The sequence below is a fragment of the Eutrigla gurnardus genome, assembly GCF_963514095.1.
Source record: "Eutrigla gurnardus genome assembly, chromosome: 1".
NCBI lineage: Eukaryota > Metazoa > Chordata > Actinopteri > Perciformes > Triglidae > Eutrigla > Eutrigla gurnardus.
This window is the reverse complement of record NC_139915.1, coordinates 3002681-3015822: the sequence shown is the minus strand read 5'-3', so window position 1 is coordinate 3015822 and position 13142 is coordinate 3002681. Positions and strand designations below refer to the sequence as shown.

Sequence of the window (13142 nt, the reverse complement as noted above, 5' to 3'; positions counted from 1 at the left end):
AAGTGTGTCCCATACTGCACAACATCCTGCCTGTTAAGAGCCACATACCACAGACTGGAAAAAATGTGACCCTGCAGTGTTTACTATCAGATTACAGTGTCACATGTCCCTACTGACTGGGAAAGAAAACTGTTTTGCAAGACATTTACAAAAAAAACAAAATATTTCAATTGACGACGTGGACATTTCTGGTATTTTCATTCAGGGTGAGACAGGTTGTCCTTAGTATGCTAGAAAACGCTAGGCAAATATTTGAAGACTGACATTAATAGATAGTGTGAACCGTTAGATTAAGTCAACAAAGGTTAGGGGAGAAATTGCTGAATGCCGTTCCAAACATAAGTATGCTGTTCCAGGCTCTAAGGTATGACATGGTGGTAGACACAGTAACTACTGTTTAGAAGGACGCTGTGTTTCTGGTCTTAGATGCTCAACTGGCAGGGCAATACATTTTGGCATTATGTTATGAGTGCTTTGGTTTAATTAGAAAACAGGCCTGAATTGGTTTCATCTGTTGGGAAGGAGGCAGTCGTGACCCAGTTCACTGGCGCTTACCTTTCCCAGTTTTGCATAGAGACTCTGAGATGGTAAGAAGATATAAAGAACGCCACTTTGCACTTAATGGTCTCCTCACATTATGTCCAGTACATAATTGTACATGAGGTTTTGTGTTGAGCTTGACAAATGGTAAACCTAGAAACTAGGAGTGTCATGACTAATCGCTGTTAAATGGTTTGAATACAAACCTTTGTAGCTGTGGTACACTCTGTTCAGTAGACATAGTGATTCAGCCAACGCTTATAAAAATGACCCACTAGCTACGACATCATCGTACTAGACTTTCTTTGACCTTTCCTAAGGCACAAGGAATAAACTGTGACATTCAATATTTGTCCAGCCTACATACCTGCGTTGTGTTATCCCCTGTTAGTGACCCACTGCTGCAAGGACACAGTGGAAATGCATATGTGTTCATGGAAAATCAGCAATAACCATAACACCCTGTCTACACCGGCTGCATTTCAGTCTTCCACCTGACATAATTCAATTATTTATAATTATACAGGTGTGTTTACTTGCGGCAGCCATTTTGTTGCTCTCTGTGAACAGTGGGAATAGGCATACCAGATTTAAAATGAACTTACATGGCATTGGAATAATTATCAGCGGCTGTGCATTGAGCCAGTGAAGCAGAATGCCCTGCAGGGAATAAAAATACTATCGATGAAAATAAATTCAAATAGCTGATTGGATGACTGCCTCTATTTGCATTAATGATAGCTTACAATACTTTCTTTGACCCGTTCCTTAGTCAAAGTTTTATGCAGTGGAAAAATTACTTGTGAATGACATAATTTTTGCATGTTCTTTTCATTCCACGCATTAATGAAGTCGGTTTCTGTGAATATTGTACTATGAACTCAGTTTCAGGAAGTAGCTCAAAATAGAACTGTCGTGCTTTGCTGTAATTTTGTGGGGGAGGATGTGAACCGTGCAGCTGCTTCAACTCTGTCGCTTCTGAAAACCTCAAACTTTGGTCAATTGGTTTCCCACAGGTGTTGCATGGTATTGTATTTTGATACACATGAGTGACTTATATGGCAATAACAAAAGGAATGATACTTTAATTTGCAAGGGTTATGTGGATTTTTTTTTTATACTTTATTTTTTGTTATATATGAACATAAAACAAGAAACAAGCAAACAAAGAGGGCTAGGACATGACGGTACACACATTTGAAAAGTAGGTACAAATAAGAAAAGCATACAAATATCCACATATTGGAATAGAATTAAGAGTCTTTAGGTTTGTAGCGATGCCATTTTTTTCCAGTATTCCTCTCCTTTATCCTTTTGAAGCCGCAGCACAGAAGTTCTCCATTGCCTGAATAGAGTTTATAATGTTTGTTAAGAGTCTCGTGGTTATGAGGATTTTTCATCAGGCTTTGTTTATGCCAGTGCACACATGTAAAATATTATTTCAGCAGTTATATTGAACAATAATACTTGATAGGGGTAAAACGGCACACAGAATTAGAAAATACAATAAGGAAAACAATATGCAGAAAATAACTTTAGTACATGAAAATGATGAACATTCAACAGTTTTTCATAGGCCATCATACTTACTTCAACAGTTAAGGCACTCAAATACTGGCATATAGTAAATTAAATGTTTGCATCTTACTCCAGTTTAACATAGTCAGTATACAGTTTGACACAAATCGTGGTCCATTGAGCTTAATTAACTCGACTAAACCAACTAGCATGTCACAGCTGACAACTGGTGAGCTGACAAACTTTGCCGGTGAAAGTCAAGCTGCAGATTTCCCCCCCCCCCACATATGCGAGTAGCAGACAAACAGCTGTTTGGGTCACAGACTGTACCAATACTAAATACTGCATACTAAACCGGATGTCCTGTACCGAAAAGGTTCAATATGAATACATGTGCCGGTAAACCGCACCATGTGATGCACCGTACCAGATTATTAGCCTTAAGATAATTTCGCATCTGTAACAAAAACGACTTCAGTCGAAAGATTCTTTAGTAGGTAATGTTAAGATTTTCTTTCTGATTTGATTCTCATGTCAGGACAAAGTTGTGTGTCTGTAGTTTGCACCCCCTCGTAGACAGGAATATACAAAGCATACTGTGAGGGAACAGCGTTGCTGAGGCTAAGAGTGAAGGATTGCTTAAAATAGCTCCTGGGACGCTGGCCAGTGGGCTTTGACTTCTATAGATGGTGAAGCACATAGGCAGCCAGAATGGAATAGGGACAGCTTGAAATACTAGAGTTCTCACTTACTCAAGGTCAACCAGCTCTAACGTCAGCTGTTTTGGTATTCACATGTCCATTTCTGTGTGTGTGTCTGTGTGTGCGACCCCCGAGATCACCGTCTATTGGCACAAGCCTACTTCATACATGACGATCTCTCCGACTACACAACCTCGAACCTTACTTTGGACTTGCAATATACCGGTGGAAACCCAGTATACACTGATGTACAACCACAGCTAAACTTATGGATATGGTGGAGATATAAGCAGATGCATGTTTCCAGGATTATGCACTATGCCTGTTTTGATGTATTGAACCTGTTTGTTGTTGGGTCGTCATTACGTTGCTGTAGTGGTATCGGCTGTGGTTGTATCAGAGTAGTTTTTACTAATATGCGAGTACATGAACACTGTGAGCATGGGAACAGAAGTGTCTCCCCTTTTATGAACTGTGTACTTCTTTAGATTTGTGGGTAATCAGTGACTCCAGGTATTCGTATGGTCGTAGTAGCATGCCAAATGAATTTGTATTCTGGCAGTTAGCAAGAACTTAAATTATGTATGAAGGTTGGTTCTCCTGATGGTGTTTTTGCAGCTGCTCTATTTTATTATCAATACGTGGTAATTTGGTTTTCAGTCCACTTTAATGCTGCGTCAAATCAGTATCCCAATTGATGATAACACATTATTTAACTTCATGTTGGATCTGTGACAGAAGCAAGGTTTACAAGAGTATCTCCGTCCTTCTCACATGCTAACGGCTCATTGCTGCTTGCTTCAATCCAACTGTGTCTCAAGTACTGCTTCATATTTTCAGCTGCAACAAATTAATTTGGTGTGGTGTTGTTTCAGTGTGTTGTTTGTGGTATGAACAGCAAGAACCGCTGCCGTTACCAGAGCAGCTAAGAAGTGTTTTTATGTAGGAACATTTTGACTATCCCCCTGCAAAAATAAAAGTTTGTTGTTGCACTGCAAATTTGTGCACACAGCTCAGTGAGAACTTGCTTTTGGGCTTTTGCCAGTGTGTGATGGTACAAATAATCCTGCAGAATTAATGACAATGCCACAGTGGGCAGATACAGTTCAGCATAGTGTGCTGTGATACTGCTGCTGCTTCACAATACATGCTAGCCTTCCCGGCATGCCTGTTTTGTGCTGGTAGTTTAACAAGCAGTTTGAATACAATAAAGGAGAAAATTCAGCTTTATATTCCAGAAAGCCTGTCCTTGTTGGTGTGTTCCAAGATGAATGGCATTGGGCTATGGCTAATGGCCATGGCTTAACCTTGAAAATGGCATCCTATATGACTAAGGCCATCCAGTTGGCAAAAACAAGCAAATGTATGCTGTTGTCTATTCAAGGCTGTAGACTGCTGTATAATATCATTAGAAGAATATTTTTCCTCTCACAAAATAATTTAAGCATGTACATTATTTCAAGAAATTGCTCCATAATATTTATTCATATTGCATCTTGTGTTAATGGGTTTTGATGGATAATTTGTGACATTGATCAAGGAATTTCCACAGAGGTGTGCAAGAAAACAATTTTTTTAATGTTTTTTGAGTTTGCTTTTTTCCTTCTTTTAAAATTGACCCTCATATTTCTGAATTAACATCACGAAAGGGTTCTTGTTATCCAGAACCAACTGAATTGAAAAGCAGCCCAGTCCCCCTGAATGGGAAAATGCAGTTTTTCCTTCAACACTGTCAGCATGTTGAATGGTTAACTTGTGTAAAACATATCTAAAACCTTGTATCCTTAATCCAAGGTCTGGGTTGATCAGAGTGCAAGTGCTAGCAGTGCCTTTGCTGCACCGTCTCTGTGTTCCACTGAATAATGCAGAATGCCCTGAGAGTGTGTGGAATTACAGTTCCTGGAAGAGACGTGCAGTAAAGCTCCATCCTTCCATCATAGTCGCCGTGAGTCAGTTTGCCTTTGTGGCCAAGCTTATGCCAACTGCAGTGTAGCCCAGATTAGTTTATTTATCAGAACAAGCTTACTGAAAGGCCTTCATAAACATGCAATGACAATGACCCCCTCCCGATGGGTAACCACCCTTATTTGCTGTTCTCTGTGTGAGTTGGTAGGGTGCCACTTTACACTTCGTTCCTCCCTGTCAGGACAGAGCAGCAAGGATCAGAGGACTATTTTTGGGGTGTGAGATAATGTCCATGAATAAGAAATAGATGGAGATAATTTCTCTGCTCTTCCATGGCCCTTTTCTCAAATAATAGCTTCTCTTTCTGCACTGTTCTTTTTCAGGTGAGATAAAAATAAGATGTAGAACTGAAGAGATCGTGCTATGATAATGATTTCAATAGTAATTGTGCCCTTATTGCCTAGATCGATGATAGCATTGCTCAGAATAAGTCTGCCTAAAATTACATTACAGAGAAAAATGAGTGACCAACCGATATCATTTCACTTGTATTTAGCATACAGTATACACAATATATACCCTCAACAAGCTACCGACAAACCAGACCTGCACATCAAAGGAACACTGACTGAGAGACCATCAACATTTCTCAAAATGCCAAAGAAGAAAATTAATATCAAAATTATTTGTGCAGTACTGAGTACAATATGGAGACATGTTGAGGCTAGAGGCGATTTAATAAAAAAAAATCCTACCTTGCCTTGTTTGGGTTTAATTTGATTGTTTGATTGCTGAATATCATACCTGCGGTGTGGGCGGGTTACACTTGGCACAGTGGCGTGTCCTTTCTGCTGCTCCTGCTGCACTCAGCGTTGGGCATTGAGCTTTGTTCGTGATGTTTTCCATTGAAGACCAACCAGCAGCCAATGCAGAATGTTTTTCTCAGTCAAATCTATGAATTAAAATAATTTAAAGCACAAATTGTTGTAAAAAAAATGCCAATTTTTAATCGTATTTCAAATTACTGTGCATCTCCACAATTCTATGGTATACAGTAATAGAAAGGTAGGAACTCTCAAAGTGAGCTGTGAACTGGGGGATGTTGTAAAAAAAAAAAGAGTATCTGACGATGCTGCCAGCAGGCGCAGAAAGCTCTTTGAAGATGTGAATTTTCCCCTTTTGCTGCCTCTGGACGTGTTTTTCACCGATAACGTACGAGGCTCTATGGAAACCTTTGAACACAGTGATATTGTAGACGACTCTTCTCTCACTCATAGTCATTAATTTCCAACCTTTGAACAGTGCCGTAGTCTCAGTCAAACAGACCTGAAGTGCACCGCTTTGCCTTGCGGCAAATTAAAAACAATTTCAGCTTTCATCCAAATATATATTGGCAGGAAATTAAAACATTGCACACTAATTTACTGCATTTATTGCATAATGAAAGTATATTGATATTGTGTTGATACGCTGGTAGTTGTTTCATAAATTTGAGAGAGAAGTCCATAATAAACCCAATAATTAGGATGCACAGGCAAATAAACATCATGTTAACCAATTATTCCCATTAGGTTTTAGCTCGAGTCTATCCATGCATGGCAGGATACTCGCTTGTCACTGGGCTCGTCTTTTTTTGGACCGTTTCCTTCGGGAACTCTTGCACGTGGCAGTGAACCGTCACGAGACTTCTGCTCCTATCGTTTTTTTCAGTGGCCTCTTGGCTTGCACTTCATATCCTCAAGATGGAAAATAGATTTGGTTTCACAGGAGGGCAGTGAGGCTTGAGTTGCGCTGGTTATCACATGCAACCATGGCAACATGGACTCCCCCTCCCCCCAAACCAAAGACCTGCTGTTTTGTTTGGCTGTCTTTATTTCATTCTAACTTTTGGCTGTTGTGCATTCAGCAGGGAAAGGTAAGGGAAAGAACTAAAGGATCGAAAGAAAATAACACAAGCATCCTCTCTGTGCCCTGAAGTGTTTGGCAAAACCTTTGGTGGAATCTGACAAAGAAATAAAAAAAAATGAGGAAGAGCAAAACATAAGGGGATTCTCACTTTTTAAGACTATCCCTGATAAAACCTTAATACTCCATTGTTTTGTCATAGTAAATATTGTTTGCATAGGACCTCATTAGCAGTCTAATTCTTAGTGGAGAAATGGCACAGGATTGTTGAAAGTGTTGAAGTGCTAATTGCGAGATCATGTAGCATTCCTATTGCCTCTCGATAGCTCTCATCTTGGCGACAGCTAGAAGCTGTTATAGGGCACATCTTGAGTTGACGGAGGCGGAAAGCTGTCAAAGTTGAATTGAATATATTGGCTGTTGAAGAGGGCAAGACTGTCAGGTTTTGGTTACAGTCTCTAACTTCTTGACCAACCTGATGATACCTTGCATGTGTCCTCAAGTGCTACTGATGAGCCTTAGCGTATATCCCTGTGTTATCCTCGTCTCCTGATGAATGCAATGGTGTGGTGAAATTTAGCTCCCCTCTCCTCACTTCTCCAGGGAAAACCTGTTCCTTATAAATAGGACATGCCCGTGAGGCTGAAATGGTTGGCATTACTGCCTGGTGGGTTTTCTGCTGCTATGTTGCCTGCTGCACCAGCTGCTGCGTGCATTTGTTTGGACCATGTGATAAATAAGTCTAAAACTTATTTTAGCATGTCTTAAATTTGTATTTATATCCATATGTCCCACACCATTCAGTCCCAGTCGGCTCAAATGACGTCATAGAGTAGCTGTCTGCTGGACCGTTTTAGATGCATGCAGTATGAAAGCTCAGGCGTTCCTTAGTTGGTGTATGGGTGGTGGTATGTCCAGCTTTCTGAAATAGCAGTCTCAGTCACTTGAGCTAATTACTTTGAAATCCATCTTTGTCGCTCTTTTGATTATTTCAGTCCTCTGGGTTCTTTCATGTTGGTGCATAGTTTGTTGAGGGTATATCTTGCGTATGCTGAACGCTGGTCAGGCACTCATGTTTCTCTCTGATGTTATTTAAGGCTGAGTTATTCTGAGCAATGCTATCATCTATGTAGGCAATATGGCTATAATTACTATTGAAATAATTATCATAGCATGATCCCATTATTTATATTTGTATTGATCCTAATCATGCTCTGTTGTTGTATGCATAACATATGGGATGGAAAGACATCTCCACATGGATCCCTCATCATTTTAGCCACTCCACAGCATTCTCTCCTCCTATTATCTGACAGGTTTGTGTCTGAATGCTAGATAGCCATTGTGTTTTATTAATTTGAATGCTTGGAGACGACTCGTGCACAGACAGACTTGTATCAGAGAAAAGAGCTCAGGCTGCATCAGTGCACTGTCAGAGGATACACAGGCTTTGTGGTGACTTAAGCGCAGAATTCTTGACAGTTGACAGCATGTCTTACCATGTATTGATGCTGACAGGCCAGCAATCCACGTGACATGGAATTACAGCGCTATTATGGAGTTACTTGAAGTAACACTGAGCCAGTATGTAGACGCAGAGGTAGTCACAGTGTTTATTTCCTATCAGCCCTGAGACACAACAGCCTGTTAAAGCTCTTATGCCAACCTGGCTGACCTGCTAACCCACTGACTCGTTGATGCTCGACAAGGCCGCTCTCTCACACACACCACTGACTTAAAAATCACTTAGCACTGACGCACATATTGCTCAAGACGTCAGCACCAGTCTGCAAAGCCAAAAGCAATACATGCATAAACAAATTGATCAAAGGGAAATTGAAAGAAAAAGGGGTTTAAGGTGTTGCTAGAGGATGCAGACATGTATAGCTTTTATGTAAACACTTTCATGCACTGCAAAATACGTTTTTATTAAAAAAAAGCTCAGTGGATGTTTTATGAATTTGTAGTATTTGTTTCTGAGATCTGTTTTCATTTTTTATAAATGTGGTGCAAAATGATTTTCATTTAACCATCTTTATATAAATATGACTATTTTGGTTTAATGTTTTCATATTACATGTTTTTATTGTGTGCTCTTAGATTAACAGGTGTGTGTTTTGTCTGTTCCTCAGGGCTCCAGAGATCATATTGGGATTACCGTTTTGTGAAGCCATAGACATGTGGTCCCTCGGCTGTGTGATAGCTGAACTTTTTCTGGGCTGGCCCCTGTACCCTGGAGCCCTGGAGTACGACCAGGTAAACAACCACCATCACCAACTCTACATCTCTACCTGTCATTGGCTCTCCATTCTTTGTTTTTTCTCCTCTCTGTACCATCTCCACATGGAAACTAGTTCCCTGCACAGTGGGCCTTCTCTATTTATAGGTTTTACCTTTTCTCCAGGCTTTTCCCCCTGTAGGTCAAGCCCCCATCTAAGTGGATCTACACCCTCTGTTTCCACCCAACCAGTTATTTTCCTGGTCTTTTCCCGTCTTCTTTCTTTTCTGCTGCTTTTTCCATTAAGCCCACACTTTTACAATCAACCCACAGATGAGTGAGTTCACTCCAGCTGTCTACGGATTTGTCCTGAGGTTACTGACTTAGACATGGCTCCCACAGTGGAGGTTTGTGGGATGTGTGAGCCATTGCCACTTTAATCTGAATCACCAAGATTCAGTTGAGAAGACAAAGCCTTACAAAGACAGACAGAGTTATTCCGTGGCAGAGTTTAGGACATATGGCTTACAGCTAGGACAAGAATTCAACATTGTCTAGGGTGTGCAATAGGAAAGATGTGCGAGATCTAGGCTTAATGCTGGTTTTAAAGGTCCATACCAGTCTAATTCTGACATCTCGCTATTAGCAGAGATTTCCCCTGACTTCAACACATGTTGTGTGCATAAGTGTTTTCAGTGTATACTTCAGTAGATCTCAGCCTACCTTTTTTAACAGCCATTCATGTTGAAACGGTGTGTAAAAACACTGTGAGACTGTTAAGTTGCTGAGTTTGGGGAATTCAACCTTGTGAAAATCACTGCCTTGTTTATTTGATCTAAAAATGATCCCAAATTTGCACATTGATATCAAATCACCTCTGTGCCCCAAGCATGAAGCAGGTTCTGGGTACAGCTGTTGTTAATGTCCAGCTCCTTCTGGTTTACAAGGGGCCCGGGTGGAACTAGCCGACAATATCAAACAGTTTAGAGAAGAAGATGCTGCTCAGAGAACAATTTAACAAAGTGATTACGTATGTGTATGAGGAAGACGTACTGGGAGAAGTTGGAAAAAAAAAATAATGGAGCAACTGCTCAGCCGTATCAGTACGAGCCTGAAATGAACAGTCTGAGGTGTAACTTTCAGCCAGTCGTTGACCTCCTCTTTGCTTTGGTTCTGCCCTCTGAGCTTCCAATCACAGCAGAGCCAAGACAGCTGTTGGGCTGAATGTCACGAAGCCCGGACAAATGGTTGTTTATTGAATATGGACAAAAGGTAAACAAACAAACTATCTCACAATACCTAAAAAATAAAGCAATTATGGCAAACATGGCAGAGGTTTATGTAAACTAGGTAGCCGATGACATTTAGTAACACTGGCATGGCCCTTTTAAGGGTGGGAGGGAGAGGACATTTTTGAGGTTTGGGGGAATAAAAAGCTTTGTGCATAATTACACACAGAAAGAAAGACATTGGTGTATTGTTTGAGTTTGAGTGAAGAAATAGACTCAAGTGACAAATTAGTGCAGTATTTACTGCTTCCTTGGTGACGTACATCCCCCGAGGAATGCATCGGTTGGCGTCAGTGACAGTGAGCAGAAAGGCACATTACTGTGATTGATGGTGTCTATTAGTAGCTGTCGGATGTCTGCCACTCCCAGCGGAGCCCTGGTGGTGTCTTCCCTGGACTAGACGGGACATATGCTGAGCTGCTTTCCCCTGCTCTGGAGTCCTATCTCCTCAGAGCATGCCAACAGTGCATCCTGCTGTGTCCCATGCAGCCCCCGACGTTACAGCACACAGGCCCACTGCACACTGCACTCGTACCCAAGTATTTTTATGGCCAGGCATCATTTTTCACTCTCCCCAGAACAGAGACAGGAGGGATAACTCAACACCTCCGAAAGAGATTTGACTTGAGTGCAGCACCACCAGTCTAAATATGATGAATCTGTTTTTGCAGAGCCAGTCAGCATGTCACAAATCTGCTTTAGAGATATCTCGGGGAGTTTCTTCAATTCAGTAAGTGACGGCTTGGAGCTGATGTTGATGAGGGTGGATGGCACAAAGCATGGCATTGATAAGGAGTGTGAGAGACAATGAAATAAAAAAACCTAACAGGAGAGAAGGAACCTCTGGGATGAAGTATGGATCAGATGGAGGTCAAAACCTGATGTGTGTGAATGGGTGACTGAATGTCAATCCAAGTACAGCATAAACAATTCGGATAGAGGGTGTAGATCTAGAGAGAAAGCAAGCAATGGTTGCATTAGATTTCAGCTTGTTGTATCTTGCACCTCTCATGTTACCGTCTATTGTTGTCTGCTGATTAAAATACCTGTAGTCCGTTTAAGCCCTGGATATTCTCTTGGATAACTGAACTTTTCACCCGAGCCCGTTTTAGCAGAATGGTTAGCAGAGGAGTCAGAAATCCGCCCTGGAAGGTCCCTGTTTTTGCCCCATGTCGTGACTAGTAGACTGAAGCCCTGTTCTGTGACTGAACCACCCCACATTAAAGACCGTCTCTTTGCCACGCTGGCATGCAGGGTTGTCAATGTGGAAATGGAATGGGGGGGAAAAGCAGTCCGTGCATGGTGCCGAGCCTGCGGTGTTCCCCCACACATAGACAAGTAAAGTTCTTTCAAATGAATCATCATCAATGCGTTGCTTTTTAAAGCATTTCAGAGAAATGGAATAGCATCAAGAACACGTACTCTTTTCTGCCCGTCCCGTCTCTCACAGCCAACCCACGGCAGAGAGGAGGAAAAAAAGAGACGGAGAGGGTGTCAAAGGAGAACCTCCTTCTCTATACGAGTGTCAGTCACTTCTGTTTTCACCCTTCACCCAGCCAGCCGCTAAGAGAGACGGATATTACTCAGATGTAAAGCTAGATAAAAAAATGTAAAACATGTTTTTTTCTCTCTCATGATGGGTTGTGTTAGAGTAAAAAAACACTGTTATTGCGTCTTACTTCCTGTTACACGCCTGGGAGAGCAGAGCCCTCTGTTACGTTCCCTTTAGGAGCACGACACAAAGAGATGCCCCCCCCTCCCTGGACCTGACTGAGTTGATGCCCCTTCATCCCCCTTTTCTTCTTATCTTTCTGCAAAGGGTCTTGTTCCATGCTACACAGCAAATAGTATTTATAACTCTGGCTCCTCCCTCCCTCCCTTTCCTTACCTCATCCCCAAGTCACCCCATCTTTTACTTCACTTGTACAGCATGTGACCCCATACCGTACCTCACCATTCAGCCAGTGTCTCATTATGAGTGGGTATGATGAGCCCCGGTGCTGCAGTCTTGGTCATGACTGCCTTCCCCGTATCTAACTTAATGCCCCTGTCTCGCTTTCTCACCATGGGGATCACTGCGCACTGTTGCAGAGACCACAATTATTTGTGCTTGCATTTGTTCTCCTCTGGGGTTTGACCTGACTGGCAACCTCGAGGATCTGTGAGAATGATAGAGCCAGGGTCAGTGGAGGCAAAAGGATTTGGGTTAGTGGGGTTGGAAAGTGTCGAGGCTCCAGAGGGAATTTCCCCGATTGTAAGGTGGCACAAGATACTATACCAATGTCAGAAATCTGGAAAATATTCATTGTTGTTAGGATAGTGTGGCTACAATATTCTAAACTGAGATGCACTTCTATACATCACAGTGGAATATATCATTGGAATGTGTATTTTATGGTGTGTCTAATTATCTGGACTGCCATAAAATATATACTGCCTGTCCTTCCTGTCTGCTGTGCAGCAGGCCCAGGCTCGCTGGATGGTTGTTTTCTGGAGCTTTGCACCAAAGAACCCACTGGTTTGTGAGATCTCTGCAGAGACACGCCTTCCAGGAGAAATGAGGGTTTTCCCGTCATAAGAATTTTCCCACCCACACACTAGCTGTGTTGTTTCTTTTGTATGTGTAACTTGTGTTGCTGAACTACAGCGACAACATAGAAATGATCAGCATAACAAAACAGCTCTATTATGGACATTGTTGGACATGACATGAGGGGAATTTTGTTGTACTTTCAGGGGAACGTTTGTTGGGACTGACTTTCAGTAATCCTTGACGCAACTTAATACTTAATACTGAATGTGAAAGACAGGACGTGACAGAAAGAGAGAGATTTTGGTTGGAAAATGAAAGCAAATCCAAAAGAGAGAAACGGACAGCGTCACAATATCTTTTTGTCATAATTGCATCTTAGTGTGCCTTGAGATACGTGACGGGATCTTCACCATCGCCTCTAAATGTCAGACATGATTCTGACATGCGTGCCATCAGAATTCTAATTAATGCATTGCTTGATAGGTCCCACCCACACAAACACAGACACATTGCAGAATGCACCTCAGCAACAG

At 41.7% G+C, this 13142-nt stretch overlaps 1 protein-coding gene across 2 annotated transcripts in view; it reads left to right on the top strand.

Moving 5' to 3' along the window:
* Positions 1 to 13142, top strand: part of hipk3b (homeodomain interacting protein kinase 3b) — a 36015-nt gene that overhangs the window by 7342 nt on the left and 15531 nt on the right. For both annotated transcript variants that reach the window (XM_084015099.1, XM_084015098.1), the window contains exon 3: positions 8702 to 8825. In XM_084015099.1, coding sequence (XP_083871225.1) covers positions 8702 to 8825 — 124 coding nt within the window. The remainder of the gene's footprint in view (positions 1 to 8701; positions 8826 to 13142) is intronic.